At 41.3% G+C, this 24,559-nt stretch overlaps 1 protein-coding gene across 2 annotated transcripts in view; it reads left to right on the top strand.

The window, feature by feature from the left end:
* SPON1 (spondin 1) overlaps positions 1-24,559 on the top strand; it is a 1,048,567-nt gene that overhangs the window by 462,515 nt on the left and 561,493 nt on the right. For both annotated transcript variants that reach the window (XM_073662598.1, XM_073662597.1), the window contains exons 4-6: positions 2,781-2,854; positions 3,672-3,794; positions 8,069-8,217. In XM_073662598.1, the coding sequence (XP_073518699.1) occupies positions 2,781-2,854; positions 3,672-3,794; positions 8,069-8,217 (346 nt within the window). The remainder of the gene's footprint in view (positions 1-2,780; positions 2,855-3,671; positions 3,795-8,068; positions 8,218-24,559) is intronic.

Here is a 24,559-nt window from a genome sequence, read left to right as displayed (position 1 = left end):
ACTTGGCATTGTGACATTTGTACTGTAGATCAGCCTGGAAGTGGGAAATGCACTGCAGCAATTTTTTTTATTTTTTTTATTTTTTTTTTTAAAACGTTAAAAGTTAATTCAGAGTGTCATTTATTATTCAACCCCTCAAACCACAAGAATTCTGTTTGGTCCCCCTAAAGTATTAAGAAGTAGTTCAGGCACCAAGAATAATGAGCTTCACATGTGTGGATTAAAGATCTCTTTTGCCAGCCTTTTCTGACTATTTAAGACCCTCCCCAAACTTGTGAACAGCACTCAGACATGGTCAACATGGGAAAGACAAAGGAGCATTCCAAGGCCATCAGAGACAAGATCGTGGAGGGTCACAAGGCTGGCAAGGGGTACAAAACCCTTTCCAAGGAGTTGGGCCTACCTGTCTCCACTGTTGGGAGCATCATCCGTAAGTGGAAGGCTTCCTGGACAGCCTTTGAAAGTGTCCTCCCGTGCCGAGGCCAGGCTTGTCCGAAGAGTCAAGGCTAACCCAAGGACAACAAGGAAGGAGCTCCGGGAAGATCTCATGGCAGTGGGGACATTGGTTTCAGTCAATACCATAAGTAACGTACTCCACCGCAATGGTCTCCGTTCCAGATGAGCCTGTATGGTACCTTTACTTTCAAAGCGTCATGTCAAGGCTCATCTACAGTTTGCTCATGATCACTTGGAGGACTCTGAGACAGACTGGTTCAAGGTTCTATGGTCTGATGAGACCAAGATCGAGATCTTTGGTGCCAACCACACACGTGACGTTTGGAGACTGGATGGCACTGCATACGACCCCAAGAATACCATCCCTACAGTCAAGCATGGTGGTGGCAGCATCATGCTGTGGGGCTGTTTCTCAGCCAAGGGGCCTGGCCATCTGGTCCGCATCCATGGGAAGATGGATAGCACGGCCTACCTGGAGATTTTGGCCAAGAACCTCCGCTCCTCCATCAAGGATCTTAAGATGGGTCGTAATTTCATCTTCCAGCAAGACAACGACCCAAAGCACACAGCCAAGAAAACCAAGGCCTGGTTCAAGAGGGAAAAAGTCAAGGTGTTGGAGTGGCCTAGTCAGTCTCCTGACCTTAACCCAATTGAAAACTTGTGGAAGGAGCTCAAGAATAAAGTCCACATGAGACACCCAAAGAACTTAGATAACTTGGAGAAGATCTGCATGGAGGAGTGGGCCAAGATAACTCCAAGATAACTCCACAGACCTGTGCCGGCCTGATCAGGTCTTATAAAAGACGATTATTAGCTGTAATTGCAAACAAGGGTTATTCCACAAAATATTAAACATAGGGGTTGTATAATAATTGACCCACACTTTTATGTTTAAAATTTAATAAAATTCAACTGAGCAACATAACTTTTTGGTTTGTAAGATTTATGCTTCTGTTCATAAAACCTACTCTCGTTTGCAGTTTGAAGGCTCTAACTTATTTGCATCTTATCAAACCAGGGGGTTGAATACTACTTGTAGGCACTGTAAATATACCTGATGAAGACTATTTTATGTCGAAACGTGTTGTATGGTGAAATAACAGTTGTACAGGAAATAATATTTGACTATATTTACTTGTATTATTGATTATTGGGAGCACATTTAGCCTGGAGAGAAATCAATGTCCAATAACTTTGCTAACACACTGCAACAAATTTTCAATGGAGGCCAGAAATGGCAGAATTTTCAGCACACTTGTATGTGTTCCGTGTGACGGACAAACCACAGTTTTAAATAGCTGGCCTGTAAGTAACTATTTTTAACAGCGAACGGGTGTCAATAACTTTGCTAACACACTGCAACAAAATTTCAATGGAGGCCAGAAATGGCAGAATTTTCAGCACACTTGTATGTGATCCGTGTGACGGACAAACCACAGTTTTAAATAGCTGGCCTGTAGCTAACTATTTTTAACAGCGAACGTGTGTCAATAACTTTGCTAACACACTGCAACAAAATTTCAATGGAGGCCAGAAATGGCAGAATTTTCAGAGCACTTATATGTCATCCGTGTGATGGACAAATCACAGTTTCAATTTAATTTAGTTGAGATTTGTATGTGAATAATATATGCTGGTATACCTACACTAACTAAGAAACAAGCAAATCTCTCCCTAGCTCAGCAGTACCTTTCCCTACACTGCCTGATTCCGGAGTAGACTATGATGAGCATGGCGGCGCCATGTCTGATATAGACCTGATGACGCTGTGCGGCCAGCCGTTCGCTGTGTGTGGCAGACAATCCCTGCATGTTCATTGGCATCCTAAAGAGCGCCAAACATTCAGGGAGGGAACCCGAGCTCCCACCGAGCAACCCAAGAAATACTCGGCGAGCACTGAGCATCTCAAGCAGTGAGATGCTCGGGCGAGCATCGAGCAATAGCGAGCATCCTCTCTCATCACTAATTGTTAGCTCAACTGTTGAGGTGTGATTGGCAGTGTTTGGAAGGAAGGGGTGAGGTCGATGTGAAATGGCAAGTGGCCATGCAAAGGGTGGTACAAAGAAAGTGAGATCCTCAACTTTGCCCTTTTGTTATTCAATTATTTAACATTGTAATTTGTAGAAAAGTTTTGATGAACTATCTTCCTCTTCATAAACCTTTTTCACTCTACTTCTTCACTTTAGTATGTTATTAGAACTTAGTTACAAATGTGGCAAATTAAATAGCAGCTTTTAATTTAAACTGTAATAAATATGTATACCCTATAATTTGTCTTCTTTCTCATTTAATAATTATGTTTTACTGGTTTGTTTTACCTATAGAGCAAGCATTGTGCAGAAGAAAATTATTTACTTCCAAGATGAAGGATCACTTACAAAAAGAATATGTGAGCAAAGTAAGAATACTACCAGTTTTGATCTTCCACACATTTTATATGAAATTATTTTTGAGTTCTATCCCCATTTTCTGTCACATATGTATGCCATATAGCAACTTAATGTCTGTCTAGTTATGTCATGTGTTGCACTAAATATATTCTGTAACCTGTATATTTTGTTCTGAACATTTCACTTTACCCTTTGGAAAGTATCTATTTGACAGAAATATTAATAGACTAAATGTGTTCCATTTACTAAAGGTGTTCCTTTTGTTGGTAGAACCCATGCTAGCATCACATAAAGTCATCTGGTATAACACTACAACCTCCTGTTAAAAGATTTGCTTTGGAACTGTTAAAGGAGAGGAGCAACTATTATCGGACAAAATAGTATGGGGTTTTCTGTAAAATTGTCATATGTTTACCATTGAAATATGGTGTGTTTCCAGGCAATGGCAATTTTACATTGATTGCGTTGGTCAATTTATGACTTTAGCAATGAAAAATGTTCCATGATGATATCATTACTGCAGTAATTATTATTTTTTGGTCATGTAGCAGTAGACTAAGTATTATTTCCATAATAAGGTGGGGCATATAACCCTTTATACCAGTGATGTTAGGATGCAGGTAAACTAATATTGCAAATGAAAGTATTCTTTTAAAGCATTTTGATTCAGCTTAGTTATATTTTTAGTGGTCAGAAAACCAATACAAAACTGATCTTAAGAATATCTCCAAAATTGACCAACAAGTTGAGTAAGAACTAGGAAGTGATGCATCTGATGACGGAGTTACTTACATAGTACATGTTACAAAGTTGTTGGTTTTTCAGATGCAACAATTGACAGTGGAAATGAAAAGGCTATCCCAGTCTGTTGTGCATGTGGAACTGCTAAATACAGATTGACTTTCTACGGGAACTGGTCAGAAAAGACACACCCTAAAGACTATCCAAGTAAGTCCAATTATGTTTGGTTAAGGTTTAAAAATGTTATATCAAATTTGTTCTTTGTGAAAGCCAATAGCTATGGAGGTGGTGCCAAGATAACAATTATACCTATTTCATGATGTCTGATGGGCACTTTCACCATGTAATAAAACACCAAATTAGCACATTTTTGTGCGGAGACCTTACTGCATATTTTACTTTGGGGCCCAGGAACTTTAAGTTATGCCTCAGATCAAAGATACGTTTTTGAAAGGCAATCATAAAAGTATCTACATCCAAAGATCTCTTTGATCCTTTTTTGTTGTGTTACTGAACAAACAAACTCTTGTGTAATGTATTTTGTTGAGCTACACAAATGCTCCCAATGGGTCATCTGTCAAGCAAGGGCACTGCTCATTGAAATATCCACCCATGTAATTGCTTAAATTGTTTTCTACCCTCAAAAATATGATTCATTGTTGCCTATAACAGTTTTGACCTTCCATTCTTAGGAAGGCAAAGGAAGCTGTTTAATGGAATGTCTTATCTGTAGACTTCAATAGTAGATGACAGAATAATTTTCTAATACCTTTTTTATTGGCCTTTTCTTTCAAATGGCCAATTACACAGAGGTTTTATATATAAAGAAATCTACTGCTGGGAACAGGCTGACAGTGTTTTTTATGGAAGAAATTTATTTTAAAGTGCGATAAGGGTTTTGACAAAGAAGGTATATTAAACTGTCAAAGACAATATTGCTTGAAAAAAATCAGGAATTAATAATCTTACATTCACTGTGTTGTGAGATATCAAAATAAAAATGTTTTAAAGAGTCTGTTCTCATTTTAACTCCAGTATTATTTCCTGTCTGTTTTTGTTATTTCATTGTTTATGTGGATCATTGTTATTTATGTTAACTAAATATGCACTGTCAAGCAAAAGGGTAACAATGTTTTGAACTTTTAATAATCTTTTTTATTTATATACAGTGAAGGAAATAATTATTTGATCCCTTGCTGTTTTTGTAAGTTTACCCACTGACAAAGACATGAACAGTCTATAATTTTAAGGGTAGGTTAATTTTAACATTGAGAGATAGACTATCCAAAAAAATTCAAGAAAATCACATTGTATAAATTAGATAAATGTATTTGTATTTTGCAGTGAGAAATAAGTATTTGATCCCTCTGGCAAACAACACTTCATACTTGGTGGCAAAACCCTTGTTGGCAAGCACAGCAGTCAGGCGTTGTTTGTAGTGGATGATGAGGTTTGCGCACATGTAAGGAGGAATTTTGGTCCACTCCTCTTTGCAGATCATCTCTAAATCATTCATATTTTGAGGCTGTCACTTGGCAACTCGGAGCTTCAACTCCCTCCATAAGTTTTCTATGGGATTAAGGTCTGGAGACTGGCTAGGCCACTCCATGACCTTAATGTGCTTCTTTTTGAGCCACTCCTTTGTTGCCTTAGCTGTATGATTTGAGTCATTGTCTTGCTGGAAGACCCAGCCACAACCCATTTTTAATGTCTTGGTGGAGGGAAGTAGGTTGTCACTCAGGATTTTACGGTACATGGCTCCATCCATTCTCCCATTGATGCGGTGAAGTAGCCCTGTGCCCTTAGCAGAGAAACACCCCCAAAACATAATGTTTCCACCTCTATGCTTGACAGTGGGGACGGTGTTCTTTGGGTCATAGGCAGCATTTCTCTTCCTCCAAACACGGCGAGTTGAGTTAATGCCAAAGAGCTCAATTTTTGTCTTATCTGACCACATCACCTTCTCCCAATAACTCACAGAAACATCCAAGTGTTAATTGGCAAACTTCAGACGGGCCTGCACATGTGCCTTCTTGAGCAGAGGGACCTTGCGGGCACTGCAGGATTTAAAACCTTTAAGGCGTAATGAGTAATCAATGGTTTTCTTGGTGACTGTGGTCCAAGCTGCCTTGAGATCATTAACAAGTTCCCCCCATGTAGTTTTAGGCTGATCTCTCACCTTCTTCATGATAAAGGATACCCCACGAGGTGAGATTTTGCATGGTGCCCCAGATCGATGTCGATTGACAGTCATTTTATATTTCTTCCATTTTCTTACTATTGCACCAACAGTTGTCTTCTTCTCACCCAGCGTCTTATTTATGGTTTTGTAGCCCATTCCAGCTTTGTGCAGGTCTATGATCTTGTCCCTGACATCCTTAGAAAGCTCTTCAGTTTTGCCCATGTTATAGAGGTTAGATTCTGACTGATTAATTGAGTCTGTGGATATGAGTCTTTTATACAGGTGACTATGTAAGACAGCTGTCTTTAATGTAGGTAATGAGTTGATTAGGAGCGTCTAACTGGTCTGTAGGAGCCAGAACTCATAATGGTTTGTAGGGGATGAAATACTTATTTCTCACTGCAACATGCAAATAAATTTATCTAATTTATACAATGTGATTTTCTTGTTTTTTTTGGCTATTCTATCTCACAATGTTAAAATTAACCTACCCTTAAAATCATAGACTGTTCATCTCTTTGTCAGTAGGCAAACTTACAAAAACAGCAAGGGATCAAATAATTATTTCCTTCACTGTATTTATAATGACTTGCAGCCATTTAGCATATGATTAGTTTTCAGATTTTTGTCATGTCACTGGATTTTTTTTAAACAATATCTTTTTATTTGGTTTGAAGAAAATAACAGTAAACGGTGTATACAATACTTTAGACTGACAAACATTGAGGTCTACATAGGACTTAAACCTACAGAAAGCAAAATACAAAATACAGGGCTGGTTTCAAAAAATTTCAAGGATTACATACATTAACGACTACTATTAAATTAGAACAATATTTTCTGGATGATTCAACCAAACCTTCCAATTGATATTGAAAACTTGTAACTTATTATTTTTGTGTGCTATAATTTTTTTCAGCAGCACAGGTTTTATTTATTGATTGTATTATTTCTTCGTTGGCGGGAATACCTGGGGATTTCCAATATTTTGTAATCACTATTTTTGTGGCTAGAAGAATATGTGAGGATAATTACTCTGCCACCTAAGGGAATAGAATGTATATCTAACAAAAGTAATGCTAAAGAAGGAGATGGTTTTATTGTTTGGTAGAGTAGAGAAGAGATCAGGTGAAAAGTAAATGACCAGGTGGAAGTGATTACTGGACAGCTCCATAATGTGTGGATTAAAGAACCTTTTTGGCCACAATTGCGCCAACAAAGTTGAGTAGAGAAGGGGAACAGAGAGTGAAGCCTCATTGGGTGTAATACCATCTTAAAACTGTTTACATATAGGACTCAAGATAAGAGACACATTTGAAGGTGTGAGTTGCAAAAACTAGTGAGCTTGTCTATTCATCACTCGAGAATTTCTTATTCAATTATTTTTCCCACAATAAAAAGGGACCACACTATGTTCACACTAGGCATTTTTTCAGCAGCAAAATCCACTCACTTGGCAGAAAAGAAAGCATCATCAAAATCACAGGTTTTGGTGAATTTTTCATGATCCCAAAGTTCAGCTTTGCTTCCACTACAGAGTGATGAACTCAGGTCACCAAATACATATGTTAATGAAAAATACACATTACAAATGTAAGCAGGGGGAGGTGACTTGGTCTGAAATAGTTTACCTAAGACACTAAGTTTGTAGGACACACTATTTACTTTTACACTTTGGTCTGCCATTGAGTTGCTCAGGCATTGTTAAATTTCACACCTTGGTCGACCACAGCTATTGTTAAATCTTACACCTTGGTCAGCCAATGTTTATTTTGTACTAACCACTAATTTAATTAAACTGAACTAATCAAAACTGCCATCTCAGGTGACGAAGACAAGAAGGTAAACTAGGGAAAATCACAAAAATATGTGTTTCACATACTGCTTTTTTCACTAAAAACGCAGAAAAACGTTCACACCAGGGATTTTTGTCAGCATTTTTTGCACCACTCATCGCTTTCAATAGACGTAAGAATGCTGCAAAAAGTGGCGTGCTCTATTATGCAAAAAAACATGCAAAGCACAAAATACAGAGGACAAAAAAACCAACCTGTGTGCATGAGATTTCTGAAATCTCATAGTCCTTGCTGGTACTGTAAAACACAGGTGAAAATTTGCATAAAAAAGCTGAAAAAAAGCTGAAAAAAGTCTAGTGTGAACATAGCCAAAATAGATTTTTTCCTTTTTTACAGATGATTTTTGATTTCATATTTAAATTAATTCTTTTCTGCTTTGTTTATTCAATCTTACTCCATAAGCTGATTTGAAATTAGGATGTGTTCTTGTTTCTTCTCTACAGGAAGAGCCAATCACTGGTCTGCAATTATTGGTGGGTCGCATTCTAAGGAATATGTTCTCTGGGAATATGGAGGATATGCTAGTGAAGGAGTAAAACAAGTGGCAGAGTTGGGTTCCCCAGTCAAAATGGAAGAAGAAATACGGCAAAAGGTAAGCACATCATTGTTCGATTGTTAACTGCAGATCATTGGAAGATCTAACTGTGATAGGAAGATTTAGGAAGGTAAGAAAATTTAACTTTGTTTAAAGTTTTATTTTCTTATTTCAGGCTTCAGTCACACTTCCTTATAAGTCTGAGTAGGACAAGTAGACATATTTTTATTGAATTGTTGAGTGTATCTTATAGGTCTTCTAAAATATTCCTATGGATCTTTGTTATAATTTCTAATACTGTCTGTTTATAGGGTGCTCATTGCTCAACCCTTCCACTCTAATAATATTACCAATTTATAACAGCTCAGTAAAGCATATGACAGTTCTAGATTACTTCAAAAAGTGAAGTCTCGGGGTAACACAAGAGTTCTCACTTTTTCAATGAGGAGAGCCAAGGAGGGTTGTGGGATCCCACTCTACATTCCAGGATCCTGCAGTCCAGATCTACCTTTTGCCAAAAAGTCAGGTTCTTTGGGGAGACATTAGGGACCTTTTAGGACAATAGGTGATGTTTATAAAACTCAGTTGTCTGAGACTGTCCATTATTCCCTTAAATTAAAATTGCAGCCCAAGGCCAGTAAAAAGTACTTTTTCACTATTTTGTCAAATTAGAAAAGAAAAAAATCCAGTATATAAACCAGGGGTGCACAACCTGACGTCACAGGCCATATAAACCCTGCTATACCATTCAGTGCCACTCCCATTCTTCTGGTTACCAAAAGAACATTAGTACATAAATGTGATGGGGAAGGGTTAATACTAGAGACCAGTGAAATAATTTGATGCAAATCAAATTCGAGGCAAATTTTTGAAAATGTGATTGACCCAGAGAATCTGACCAATTTACTATTTTATTTGCATGAATCGTCAAAAAAATATGAGCTGTTATTTTACAAAGTGCAGAAGATTACATTAGCCAAAAAAGACTCATATAATCTCGGCTCATGCAAGATACCCCATTAGTCCTTGCAACTATCACTTCACTTGGTAAAGCAGAGTAAATCAGGAGGCACTATTATAGCCTGTTAGCCAATTCAAATAATTCACAGTAGAAGCCATTTAATGGTGAATCTGGATAGGGAAAGGACAGAGTAGTAATATATATATACAGATGTATTACTACAAAGTAGTAATACATGTAGATAGGGAGAGAAAGCCATAAATCAGTGGGCAATTTCTACAGATAGTGTATGTTATACAAAATGAAGTAGTCAACAAAATTAGTGATATAGTCTGAGATACAGCGATCAAATTGATAAGGCGAGAGAGAGAGGGTAAAAGAGCTGGCACAGTAGATACAGTGATTGATCACACAGTAGAGTAATTGGCAGGTGACCAAAATGTTGTAGTGACCAGAACGTGTTAGTGACCAGTACCAGTATGTTGTGCCTATCTCGTGCTTCTGGAGACATGCACCCATAAAACAGGCGGGCTCTCATTGCTACAGGAATGCCAAACATTTGGACGCTAACTGCGGTTTATGCACACTATGGAGCTCAGAAGGGCGGGGAGCATTTGGATTTGGGAGCACAGAATTTGCTGAATTTTTTTTGGAGGGCGAGGAGCCATTTTGTTTTTCCAAAGCCTTTGTGCTACCAGTAACGTGGAAGCCTTCTATATTTCCATTAACAGATGACAGACCTGAGTGGGGACTTGCTTTTTTGTGAATGGAGTTGCAGCTTTTATTGGGAACATTTTAAATAACATTTGGGATCACATTTATCCTGAGCTCTATGCTCAGCACTTATATCGGGGTTTCCATCTAAATCTCTGAGTGATGTGATTCAGATGAAACTCTCGAGGGATCTATTCACTATAATGAGGCAGCAGTTACTCTGAACTCTGTCTGGCCTCTGTTCACTGTCGTCCTTCTTTTCAGAAGTGCACAAAACTGTGGCTGACTGCATTTTTATGCACACCTAATAAAAAGACGGGCACCCCCGGGTCATAGGCTAGATGGCGCCCACAGTGCCTCCTTCATTATAGGGAATCTTCCACGGGGTTTTCGTCTGAATCACGTATTTCAGAGATTTACACGAAAACCTCAGTATAAGCGCTCAGCGCAGAGCGCAGGGTAAATCTGAGATGAGCCTTGCTGCGATCTTTGGTAGACAGAATGAACAAATCAACAGAAGGTGAAGAATTAGTTTTATTTATTTTTTACGCTGTTCCTTGCACAGACTTTATTCTTCCAGTCTGTACGATTACAGCGATACAAGATTTATATTGTGTTTTTTATGGTTGGCAGCAGTCACACACTGAAAGACTTTTTTATTGTAAAAACAAGTTTTTGCATCGCCATATTTTGTTAGCTATAATTTTTCCATATTTCTGCCGACAGAGTCATGTGATGGCTAGATTTTGGGGGCTGAATTGACGTTTTTATTGGTACCATTTTTGGGCAAATTACATCTTTTGATCGCTTTCCATTCCTTTTTTTGGGAGGCAGAATAAACAAAAAACAGCAATTCAGTATTATAGGTCGCGTTGTTACGGACTCGGCAATACCAAGTATGTATATATATTTTTTTTACACAAATAAATTTATTTATTGGATTAATATTTTTTCTTTTTTTTTGTTCTTTATTTTGTGTTTTTTTATATTTTTCTAATCTTTCTTAACTTTTCTTTTACTGTTTCACATTATCCCAGTATGGTACATCAACTTTCCCTGCCCTGATCGCTGATCTAATACTTCTTCACTGCATCAGATTAGCGTCTGACAGGCAGGGGGGATGCATCTCGGCTCTAGCACTCTGAGCAGGCGCTGACATGCCACCTTCCTGTAGAACCCTGAAGGATCCCGCAGCCACCTTGGGACCGGGGGTCACCATGGAGACCATCAGCTCAATGCGGTCGCATCACATCATGCTATGGAAGCATCATGGTATTGTGGGCACAAAAAAAGTGTGTTCTCATCTTAATTATCTGCCGCCAAATTGTATATAGGACCTATATGCTCACGGCCGGAGAAATCACAAGACATACACAAGGTTGTGTCTCAATGAGTTCTCTTTCATTGATTGTCATACGCAGCTTTTTATTGGAAAAAATCAGGGACTTTCCACCCATTACTTCATTTGTCTTATCTCATAATTATGGCTAGTTAGTGATAAGTGAGCACTAAAATGCTCGGGTGCTCGATGCTCGGGTCGAGTACATTGGAATACTCAGGTGCTCGACCCGAGCAACATGCCCAATGTAAGTCTATGGGAAACTCGAGCATTTTTCCAGCGGCTTCCCCAGGTGGTCTGCAGAGGGCCTAAAATTTGCCCAAGGAAGGCAAATTTCCAACGGTTGAGAGATCATCTTAGTGCAATAAACTGGGACGATATCCTGAGACATAAAGCTACACAAAGCAAATGGGAGACATTTATTAGCATCCTGTATAGGACCTGTGCACAATATATACCCCATGGGAATAAACATGCTAGAAATAGGAGGAAATCACTATGGCTAAATAGAGCTGTAAGGCGCACAATAAGTGACAAAAAGAAAGTATTTAGAGAACTAAAGCAAGCAGGTAGTGATGAGGCATTAAATAAATATAGAAAATTAAATAAATTCTGTAAAAACCAAATCAAGGCAGCAAAGATTGAGGCAGAGAGAATCATTGCCAGGGAAAGTAAAAATAACCCCAAAATATTCTTTAACTACATAAATAGCAAAAAACTAAAAAATGATAGCGTTGGCTAGAAATAGTCTGGGTGAAATGGTGGATGAGGATGAGGAAAAAACAAATATGCTAAATGATTTTTTTTCAACAGTATTTACACAAGAAAATCGCATGACAGAAAACATGATTAGTGATAACAAAAATTCTCCATTAAATGTCACTTGCTTAACCCAGCAGGAAGTATGGCAGCGTCTAAAAATCACTAAAGTTGAAAAATCCCCGGGCCCGGATGGGATACACCCGCGAGTACTGCAGGAAGTAAGTAACGTCATAGATAGACCATTATTTTTAATCTTTAAAGATTCCATAATAACAGGGTCTGTACCTCAGGACTGGCGTATAGCAAATGTGGTGCCAATATTCAAAAAGGGGACAAAAACTGAACTTGGAAATTATAGGCCAGTAAGCTTAACCTCTACTGTGGGTAAAATCCTGGAGGGTTTCCTAAGAGATGCTATACTAGAGTATCTGAAGAAGAATAACCTCATGACCCAATATCAACATGGGTTTACGAGGGACCATTCCTGTCAAACTAATCTGATCAGTTTTTATGAGGAGGCAAGTTCTGGACTGGACCAAGGAAATGCAGTGGATGTTGTGTATATGGACTTTTAAAAAGCTTTTGATACAGTTCCACACAAAAGGTTGATACATAAAATGAGAACAATGGGGATAAGGGAAAATATATGTATGTGGGTTAAAAATTGGCTCAGTGATAGGAAACAAAGGGTGGTTATTAATGGAAAACGCTCAGACTGGGTCTCAGTTGACAGTGGGGTACCACAGGGGTCAGTATTGGGCAAACTTCATTTTAACATATTTATTAATGACCTTGTAGGGGGCATACAGAGTAATATTTCAATATTTGCAGATGACACTAAACTCTGCAGGGTAATCAATACAGAGGAGGACAATTTTATATTACAGGAGGATCTATGTAAACTAGAAGCTTGGGCTGATAAATGGCAAATGATCTTTAATGGGGATAAATGTAAGGTAATGCACTTGGGCAGAGGAAATAAAATGTATAATTATATGCTTAATTGTAAAACACTGGGCAAAACTGTAACTGAAAAAAACCTGGGTGTATTGGTGGACGACAAGCTCACATTTAGTGGCCAGTGTCAGGCAGCTGCTGCAAAGGCAAATAAAATAATGGGATGCATTAAAAGAGGTATAGATGCTCATGAGGAGAACATAATTTTACCTCTATACAAGTCACTAGTGCGACTACACTTAGAATACTGTGTAGAGTTCTGGTCTCCGGTGTATAAGAAAGACATAGCTGAACTAGAGAGGGTGCGGAGAAGAGCGACCAAGGTTATTAGAGGACTGCAATTCCAAGACAGGTTATTACACTTGGGGTTATTTAGTTTGGAAAAACGAAGGCTTAAGGGTGATCTTATTACTATGTACAAGTGTATGAGGGGACAGTACAAAGACCTTTCTACTGATCTTTTTACTCTGAGGCGAGGCCAGAGACAGGGACAAGGGGGCATCTTCTATGTCTGGAGCAAAGAAGGTTTAATCATAATCACAGACGGGGATTCTTTACTGTAAGAGCAGTGAGACTATGGAACTCTCTGCCGCATGATGTTGTAATGAGTGATTCACTATTAAAATTTAAGAAGGGCATGGATGCCTTTCTTGAAAAGTATAATATTACAGGTTATATATACTAGATTCCTTGATAGGGCGTTGATCCAGGGAGCTAGTCTGACTGTCGTATGGAGTCGGGAAGGAATTTTTTTCCCCAATGTGGAGCTTAGTGTTTGCCACATGTTTTTTTTTTTTGCCTTCCTCTGGATCAACATGTTAGGCTATGGGTTGAACTAGATGGACTTAGTCTTCTTTCAACCTCAAGGTTGTGTGCCCACAATGCGTTTTTTAAGCATTTCCGCAGCTTCAAAAACGCTGCAGAAACATTTAAAAAACGCATGGTAGAAGGGCTGCCATGTTCCCCAATGATGATCCGCATGTGCTGTGCACATGCTGCGAAAATTTCTGCTGCGGATTATCATTGTGGAAAAAAACGCAGCACTACCAATTATTTTGCGGAAGTGCTGCATTTTCGCCACCATTGCCTTGCATTAGAACGCATGTATTCCTCTTCACTAGATAAGGACATGCGGAATGCACGCGTTCCAATGTGCGGATGGTACCCAGGTCTAGAGGAGATGAGACTCTCCTCCGGACCCGGGTACCATAGATACTATGAAAAAAGGAATAAAATAAAAAATAAAGATTATATTTACCTTCTGACGGCCCCCGCTGCACTCGTCCTTTCATGCCGGCCTCTAGCGATGGACTGGAGGACCTGCGCTGACGTCATAGTCATGTGACGGGTCACGCGACGGTGACGCCGGCAGGTTCTTCAGTGTACCGCTGCCGGCAGCCGGGACGGAGGGAATCAAGACACCGGGGGCCATTGGTAGGTAAGTATAGATTTATTTTTTTTATTTTTTACCTTTCTTTTGGTCACACTATATAAATCCATGCTGTTTGAATGGATTTATATAGTGTGACCAAGTTGACAAGCACTTTCCAAGTGATGCTAAAATCGCTTGGAAAGCGCTTTTCAACCCGCATGCGGAAATGCATGTGAAGAACGCTTCACATCCGCATGTCCCTGGCAGGAAAACGCATGTACAATCCTCATGCGTTTTTTTCTGCCAGGGAGAAGCAGAGACGCTCAGGAAAAAATCCTGAGCATTTCTGCATCATGGGCACATAGCCTAAAAACTATGTTACTATGTTACAAATCGATGGGAACAGTGCTCAAATGGCATGGGAACAGCATGGGGAAGACCCCTGGAAGCATTTCTGACTCCCAGGTCACTGCTGTCAACAATGTTGTCAGAGATATTACGCCACTTTTACGGGCTCACAATAAAACATACAAAACAAAGCCAAAATGGATTTTCCTGGGAAATATTTAAGGAACATCCTTTCCAGGGTAATGACTTGTATATAGGACAAAATAAATATCCAAAAGCAAAAATACTCCTGCACACCATAGGCTATATTCACACATAGCGTTGTTGTAGCGTTTTTGCACTTTTGTATTGCTTTCAACTGTGACAAATGCATTCACCAGGAAATGTCATTTTAACATTTTACAACCTTATCTGGCCATGTGGTGTGTGACACATCATCAGAGACATCCTGTTTCATTTATGAAGGAGGGGCTCTAAAAGTCACAAAGCCTATTTTTATAGGGCCATCAGGTGGCCTTTACTATTCTTAAAGGGCCAGCAGTCAGCCCTCACTATTCTTAGAGAGCCATCAGCCGGCTATGCTTTGTTATTCCCATTACTAAAGAGTGTGTCTCCTATACTGTTATTGCCTATGCAGTGAGTGGCAGGGCTGCCCAAAATTTAGACGCACCCCAATACACCTTTGAATAGACTTAGAGGAGGGCCTACTGAAATAAATTGTTCCCATTACTAGGAAGTGGGTCTCCCATTGTGTTTGCTTATGCAGTGAATGCAAGGGTTGCTAAAAATTCAGAGGCACTCCAATGCCCCTTGGAAGAGACGTGGAGGTCAGAGGGCCTCCTGAAAACAATGTTCCCATTATTAGGAAGTGGGTCTCCCATTGTGTTTGCCTATGCAGTGAATTCAAGGATGCCAAAAATTGGGAGGCACTCCAATGCCCCTTGGAAGAGACGTAGAGGGCCTCATGAAAAATGTTCCCATTATTAGGAAGTGTGTCTCCCATAGTGTTGGCCTATGAAGTGAATGCCAGGGCTGCCAAAAATTGGGAGGCACTCCAATGCCCCTTGGAAGAGACGTAGAGGGCCTCATGAAAAAATGTTCCCATTATTAGGAAGTCGGTCTCACATAGTGTTGGCCTATGCAGTGAATGCAAGGGCTGCCAAAAATTGGGAGGCACTCCAATGCCCATTGGAAAAGGCGTGGAGGAGGGCCTCATAAAAAATTGTTCTCATTGTAAAGTAGCGGGTCTTCTATACTTGTAATGCCCATGCACTAAGTGTATGGGCTGACAAACATTTACCCCTGGGGAATATACATGAACATACTGTATAAATTTTTTTTTTATGGGCTTCATAAACACCCTTTCAGAAAATTATGTGGGTGTTGCTTTATGAACCATGGTCAAACTGGTGATATGGTGGTGGAGGATAAGGATGTGGAGAAGGAGGAGAACAAGAGCAAGTAGGCAAAATCAGGAAGCGTATACCCATGTGTGGGTGTGAAAAGGTACATGGCAATACACCTCCCAATAAAAGACACTGGATATGAGTTTATGTTACGCTGCTATCATTCGGTATTGTTGAGAAGTCTGGCCCAATCCAGCCCGTGTTCATTTTTATAAGAGTCAGCCTGTCAGCATTTTCAGTTGACAGGCGGATGCGCTTATCAGTTATAATTCCACCAGCGGCACCAAAAACCCGCTCTGATAAAACGCTAGCGGCAGGGTAGGCCAGGACCTCCAAGGCGTAGAAAGCCAGTTCATTCCACTTATCCAGCTTGGATACCCAATAATTATAAGGCACAGAGGAATCACGGAGGTGGTTGGTACGGTCGGCAATGTACTACCTCACCATCTTCCCAAACTTTGCACTCATTGTGAGAGTACCCCACGCCTCAGGACCTGTGCGATGGGAGGGGCTGAGAAAATTCTCAGAGAACTTTGACAGTGTTCCCCTGCCTGTGCTGGATTGGAGTTGTATCTCTTTCGCCTGTACTCCTTGGTTGTCCAACAAACTGTGCCCTCTGCCGCCAGCGTTTTCAGATGGGAATTTTTTTAATAGTTCCGCAACAAGGGCCTTCTGGTACTGCCCCATTTTTGTCCGCCTCAGGAATAAGAGATATAAAGTTCTTCTTGTAGCGTGGGTCTAGAAGTGTCACCAACCAGTAATGACTGTCACCCAAAATTTTGAGAACGCGAGGGTCATGGGAAAGACAGCGTAACATATACTCAGCCATGCGTGCCAGACTACTAACAGGCAAGACTTTAGTGTCCTCACCAAGAGGATGACTACCCATGGTCTCCTCCTCCTCTCTGTCCTCTGGCCATCCACGCTGAACAGACGGTATGACAGCTGTGCAGGTAGTACCGCTATAGTGCATGAAACTAGCTCCTGTCCTTCTCCTTCCTCCTCCTCTTCCTCATTGTCACCCAATCCATGTTGGGATGAGATGAGGCTTGGCTGTGTGTAATCACCCTGTATGGTTCCTTGCTCCTCAAAGTTTCGGAGGATGGTACATATGTCTGACATCCATGCTCACTCCTGACGTCTTATGTGTGGAGTCTGAACTGAATAGCGATGGCCTTGTTGATGCTGGTACTCAACAACTGCCCTCTTCTGCTCACAAATCCTTCCCAACATCTGCAGTGTAGAGTTCCATCTTGTGGGGACATCACACACCTGTGCGTCGGTAGCTGCAAACGCTGCTGAAACACGGAAAGGTCGGCGGAAGCTGTAGGTGACTTTCTAAAATGGGCACACAGGTGGCGTACTTTAACAAGCAGATCTGGCAGCTCCCGGTAGGATTTGAGAAACCGCTGAACCACAAAGTTAAGCACGTGGGCCAGGCATGGTACGTGAGTGAGCTTGCCTCACCTCAGAGCCACCACCAGGTTCTGGCCATTGTCACACACAACCTTGCCTGACTGTACGTTTATCGGTGTGAGCCACAGATCTGCCTGTTCTTTCAGAACTGTCCACAACTCTTCAGCATTGTGCGGTTTGTCACCTAAGCATATTATCTTCAGCACAGCCTGTTGCCGTTTGGCCGAGGCTGTGCTGCAGTGCTTCCAGCTTGTGACTGATATGGTCATTTCGGAGATGGAGGCTGAAGAGGACGAGGAGGCTGAGGAGGAGGAGGTGCAGGAGCTGTAGACTGTGGGGGCAACCTTTATTGACCTAGGGCCTGCGATCCTTGGCGTTGGAAGGATGTTTTCCGTCCCAAGGGCCGACTGGGTCACGGCTTCCACTATGTTAACCCAGTGTGCCGTCAGCGAGATGTACCATCCCTGCCGACAAGCACTTGTCCACGTGTCTGTGGTTAGGCGGACTTTACTGGTAATTGCGTTGTTGAGGGCACGGCTAATGTTTTGGGACACATTCTTGTGTAATGCAGGGATGGCACACCGGGAGAAATAGTGGCGACTGAGTACCAAGGAATGGCCGCCGCCATCAGGTTGCAGAATGCTTCCGTCTCCACGAGCCTAAAAGGCAACATTTCTAGCTCAAGCCGTCGTGAAATGTGGAAATTTAGTAGTGTGGCCTGTGGGGCGTTGGCTGTGTATTTGCGCTTTAGTTCCAAGGACCGAGGTATGGACAACTGAACGCTGCGCTGGGACAAGGACGTGGATGTGGTTCTTGATGCTTCTACTTGAGAGTGTGCAATGGCAGATGCAGGGCTGGAGGCATCTTTGCATGCACCATGGATAGGGGATTGGCTTGCATGCACAACAGCGGAAGAAGCAGTGGTGCCACCCGCAGACACTGTTCCTGGGCCCTGGGGTTCGGCCCACAAAGTCAGGTGCTTTGCTGCCATGTGCCTGATCATTCTGGTGGTGTTCAGGCTGGTAGTTTTACCACCCCTGCTGATGCTGGCCTGGCAGGTGGTGCAAATGGCCTTTCTGGGGTTATCGGCAGAGTCTTTAAAAAACAACCAGACTCGGGTAGACCTAATAATTGTACTGGCAACTTCCTTCGTGTTGGTGTTACGGCAAAAAGGTTGCCTGCCTTCTTTCTGCGGCCACCACACTGCTTCTTGCTGACTGTTGTGGTGCTCTGCCTCCCTGCCCCTGTTTGCTGCTGTCCTCACTCTGAATGTCCTCCTGCCAGGTTGGGTCAGTTACTATATCATTCACCACCTTGTCTTCCACTTCTGCACCCTGGTGCTCCTCCTGACTTTCTGGCAATTGTGTCTCATCATCGTCCACCTCTTGTGACACTTTCCCACCGTCGCCTTTGTGTGACCATGGCTGCTCAAATATTTGGGCATTGCTACATGCGATCTCCTCTTGCCCTGCTTCAAGTGGACTGGGCGAGAGGCACGAATGTATAAATGGAAAAGTGAACAGCTCTTCAGAGTGTCCAAGTGTTGGATCAGTTGTCTCCAGGCACTCGGCATGGTGGGAGGAAAGAGGATCAGGGTGAGGAATATGCAGTCCACACTCACGGCTACTGAGACTTGACCTTGTGGAAGACAGGGTGGTGGTGGTGGCTAAGTGACTGGAAGAATTATCCGCTATCCAACCAAAAACCTTTTGACACTGCTCTGGTTCAATAGTGGTGTGCTACGGTCCCCTAAGAATTGGGACAGGAAGGCCTGGCGAGAAGATGTGGGTGTTTGTTGTGGCACAATTTCAGCTTGCCCACGGCCTCAGCCTCTGCATGCACCATCACCATCACATCCAGTTCCCCATCCCTTGCCATGCGCCCTGCCCATTTTAAATGGAGGATAATATCTTCCACGCTCACTACAATTGGCTGAATTTGAAGCAAAGTCATATGTGCTCCGTGTAACCGAGAAACCACAGTTTTAAATAACTGACCTGTAGAAAACTATTTTGAACAGCAAACCGGTGTGAAAATCTTCTCTGACACACTGAATTTTTTTTTTAATGGAGTCCAGAAATGGCAGTATTTTCTAAAAACGTATTTGTGATCCGTGTGACAGACAAACCACAGTTTTAAATACCTGGCCTGTAGGTGACTGTTTTGAACAGCAAACTGGTGTCAAAAACTTCGGTGACACACTGAAAACATTTTTTATTGGAGGCCAGAAATGGTAGTATTTTCTAAAAACGTATTTGTGATTCATGTGAAGGACAAACCACAGTTTTAAATACCTGGCCTGTAGGTAATTATTTTGAACAGCAAACCGGTGTCAAAAACTTCACTGACATGCTGAAAAAAATGTTTAATGGAGGCCAGAAATGGCAGTATTTTCTGAAAGCGTATATGTGATCCGTGTGACGGACAAACAGTTTTAAATAGCTGGATTTTTAGCACAGTAATATGGAAATGACCTGGCTGTATTCTGCACTGCCAACAAGCAAATGGCACAGAAAATCAGTGTTCTCTGGATTCCTTTTTAAGCAAATAATAAGGATTAAGATCCAAAAAAAATTATTCCTGGCCCCTGAGACCTAGGGCTATGTCTAGAAATGTCAAACAGCCGTAGCAGCAGGCAGAACTGAAATGGAGTCTCTTGTGCTATATGCACTGCAGTCTGCTATATACACTGCCTGCCTGCCAATATACCCTGCCTGCCTGATACCTCTGCAGATGAATTAATCCTCAAAAGGACTGTTTGCTGAGATGGATATGTGTAATATGCTTCTGTTCTACCTATACTACCTAATAAACAAGTAAATCTCTCCCTACCTCAGCAGCACCTCTCCCTACACTGTCTGGTTGCGGAGTAGACTGACGAGCACAGCGGCGCCAGGTCTGATATAGACCTGATGACACTGTGCGACCAGCCAATCACTGTAATGCCACAATCACAATGGCTGCGGCATTACAGTGAGTGGCCGACAATCCCTGCATGTTCATTGGCTCTGAAAAGAGCGCCAAACATGCAGGGAGGGGACCCGAGCATCTGCCCTAGCATCTCGCATGTACTCGGCGAGCTCTGAGCATCTGGAGTACTGAGATGCTCAGGCAAGAACCGAGTACTTGCGAGAATGCTCGCTCATCACTATGGCTAGTCATTGATGACATCTGGTGCTCACATGTCATTATTCTAATGGGTAATCAATTAAGTCAAGCTGACCATCAAAATCAATTAAGTCCGTCTTGCACATGAGGTTCAAAGGTCAGTCAATATGGTCACTTATTGTTTGTTATACTGTAATTTCCCTAAAGTAATAAAGATCATAAGCAAAGCTCTTATTTTCAGATGAAGGTGTTAGCCAAATATCATTAAATATCATTAGGGTCTTTCCATAATTCTAGCTTCGCGTAGCATGTGGATCTTTGGTCAATTATGAGGTTGACTGCAATTCTATATACATATAAGCAAGAAGTTACATATTCATAAAACTTCCATAATCATACATATATTTATATCTTCAACAGAGGGAGCTCACTCCCTCCGCGATGCCCGCTATGTCACTGTCACTATTGACAGCAGCATCACAGGGGTTGATCGCCCGTGATCAGTTCTCACAATGATCATGGGCATTGCTGTGGTGTGTCAAATCTATGAGCACTCGATTGCGGCGGCGCTCAGTGTATACGGCGCTTTGCGGGAATGCAGTTCCCGGGATAGGATTAAGCAGAATTCTATCTGTGTCTAATGGCTGGCTACTTTTGCTCCATGATCATGCATCTGGTGGATCTAATATGTTTAATCACATTTTCTGCAGGTTTCTGCACCACACAACGCAATAACAATCTTCTCTGATTATTAAGTTTTTGCTGTGTTTCTTTTATGCATTTTTCCCTTATTTAATGCATTTTTGGTGCACATTTGATGCAGCATTTTTAATAGTACAGAAAAGCTTTGATTCTCCACTTAAAAATGCAATGGCATATTTTTTCCATGTGTTTTTCAGGCTCCTCATAAAAGATTATAGAGAAAAAATGCAACAAAATCACAGAGTTCTTTAGACACACCGATGGCAGAGTTTTAATGAAATCACACCCATTTTGCTTGGACATTTAGGCCGTGTTCACACGAAGAATACATGCTGCATTTTGTCTGCTGCTTTTTCTGCGCAGAAATTCTGCTGTGTTTAATTGTCCAAGCAAAGTGGATGTGATTTCATGAGAACTGTGCCCCCTGTAGTCTACAGACACTGCTGAACTATGCGTACAATAAATTGAGATGCTTCAAGGCCCCGTCACACATAGCGACGCTACAGTGATCCCGACAACGATACGACCTGTCAGGGATCGTTGCTGCGTCGCTATGTGATCGCTGGTGAGCTGTCAAACAGGCAGGCTCACCAGCGATCAGGGGAGCAGCGACATCGTGGAAAGAATGTTTCCACGATGTCCTGCTCCTGGTTACCAGCCTGCTGAAGTAGGAGCAGGCTGGTAACCATGATAAACAGCGGGTTACTAGGGGCACACGCGCACCTAGTAATCCTCTATTTATCATGGTTACCACTCTGCTACGATGAGCGGGAGGTTACCACTCACCGTAGCAGAGTGGTAACCATGATAAACAGCGGGTTACTAAGTGCGTGTGTGCCCCTAGTAACCCGCTGTTTATCATGGTTACCCGCCTGATCGCTGGTCCCGCTGGTCACACACAGCGATGTGTGCTGACCAGCGGGAGAGCAAAGACCAAAAAATGGTCCAGGACATTTTGCAGCGATCAGCGACCTCACAGCAGGGGCCTGATTGCTGCAAAGTGTCACACATAGCGACATCGCTGGTGAGGTCGCTGTTGCGTCACCAAAACCGTGAGACAGGGGCTTAACTGTGTAGGTCTGCTTCTCCACACCCATTTAAATTGCCAAATTGGAGACACATACATGTCACAGACGCAGGCTGATGTTAAATTATCCTTTTTGTAAAATTCTGTGCGACCAGTTGACTTCTCTCTGCTTCCTGCAGAGTCATCAGTTCCCCGCGTGTGTGGCTCCAGCACAGGTCAGAAAGACCTACAATGTTTTAAATTATCAAGCTAAAATTCTTTGAATTCCATAAGTGCTATATTAATTCACAATTTAACATTTTTTTAAATAAACATGGCAGCAGCAGCACCAATTACAATATATATCTTAAAAAGATACAGCTATATATTGATGGAAAGCTAACCAAACTACATGTAAGGCCTCCTTCACACATGTTGGTGATTCCTGTACAGGAAAAAACAGTACTGGTGTGATCCGTGGTCCATGTCCGTAAGACATCCGTATATACGTATGTGACATCCATGTGTCCGTGTGACACATACCGGTGCCTGGGAAAAGCATTACAGTTTGTGCTTATCCCAGGCACCAACTGCTGAAGGCAGTTCTCATCATTGTCCCCTGCTCCCGCTGAGATCAGCATGAGCAGGATACAATGCTGGGAATTGTATTTAGCACCCCCTATGTACATGCTGTGTAAAATTAAGAATGAAATTAAATAAATGGTGTGTGCTCCGCCCGATGATTACTCATTTTATCTCAGCGTGAGCAGGGGACAATAATGGGAATTTCCTAAAGCAGCCAGTGCCTGGGATCAGCGCAAACTGTACCGCTGATTCCCTGGCCTGGTTACATGGCACACTGATGACACACAGATTTCATCTGTGTGTCATCAGTGTGCACGTGTGAAGCATGCATTTTGTCCATGCTGCGCAAAAAAACCTGACATGTTTGCAGGTTTTTCACACAGACACACAGTCCGTGTGAAAAACCTGATGTGTGCGCAAACCCATTGAATATAATGGATGAGCGTATGTCCGTATTTGCGCTCCTTAAAAAAATGACCACATACGGACATACAAAACGGACATGTGAAGGGGGGCCTAAGACAAATGCAAAAGACACCTTCAAAAGATCGATTGACCTTCCTAAATTTAAACAATATACATTTTTATTAGATAACAAAGACAAAAACCTAGACAAGACAAATAAAAACATTTTAAAATATGCTTATTGCTCCAGATCCTTTTCCCTAGGCGAAAAATTGTTACTGGGTAACAACCCATGCGACCAGCATGAAATAATAATATCTCAGATATCCACTATATATATTTGGCTGTATTGGTTATCATGCCGGTTGTATTGTGATTCTCGATAACTTTATTCGCCATAAAGCTATTTTTTTGGGAGAATTCAGCAAAGCTGATGAGTTTAAATTTCAAAAGTGTTTTAAAAAAATCTAAGCCCGATTTATTTTATGTGTCGACAAAGCGTGTCATATTGTAATGCTATTGCCATAGTAGTCAAACATTTTAGCAATTCAATACACATTGGTGCCTCTTAATTTGGTTTATGACTTATAACTTGCTTTCTTCCCCAAAATCACTACTGAAAGCTGCCTGGATCACATACAGACTTCATTAGGCTTTTTTATTCCATCTTACCCATTGCTATAAACCTGTTTGTTTGTACCTGAAGAATGTGATTATCTACAGAGTAGCTCTCCATAATAGACTGAAGACTGTGATTATCTACAGAGTAGCTCTCCATAATAGACTGAGTATGAAGTGAGTCTAAATCTGCAAAGAACACTGGAAAAGCCAGCTGCATTTTTACCCAGTAACTGGCGCTTTTAGAAAAGCAAAATCTATTCCTGTAAAAGTCTTCGTTGTTATAATTCAAGTATTTGCAATGTCCTAAACAGGCAAATGTCCTACATAAAACAACTATGGAATTAAAATGTTACTTTTCTTTACTACTTAGCTTCTGTGAGTCCTAGAATTTGAGTCATTCTGTAATAATGTCACAAAGGCTCAGGCATGGATAAAATGTACAATTTTAGAAACTTAAGCATGATAAAGCACAATAATTACACACTTGTGCAACGTTACAGCTGATGGATCTGCCTCTAATGGTAATCGTAAGCAATGTTTCTAAAAGGCTACTATAATAGAAAGTGAAGGGGGGATTGTTCCTCTGTGAAGCAGAGAAACAAAAAGATGGCCACACAAGTTCAAAATTGTAAAGAAGTAAGAAAATTCCTTTATTAACACATGTAGTAAACACAAATTACAAAGATAAATGCGGACG

The sequence above is a fragment of the Phyllobates terribilis genome, unplaced genomic scaffold (assembly GCF_046119375.1).
Source record: "Phyllobates terribilis strain yellow unplaced genomic scaffold, ASM4611937v1 Scaffold_75__1_contigs__length_6962009, whole genome shotgun sequence".
Lineage (NCBI taxonomy): Eukaryota > Metazoa > Chordata > Amphibia > Anura > Dendrobatidae > Phyllobates > Phyllobates terribilis.
This window is presented reverse-complemented; position numbering and strand designations above follow the sequence as displayed.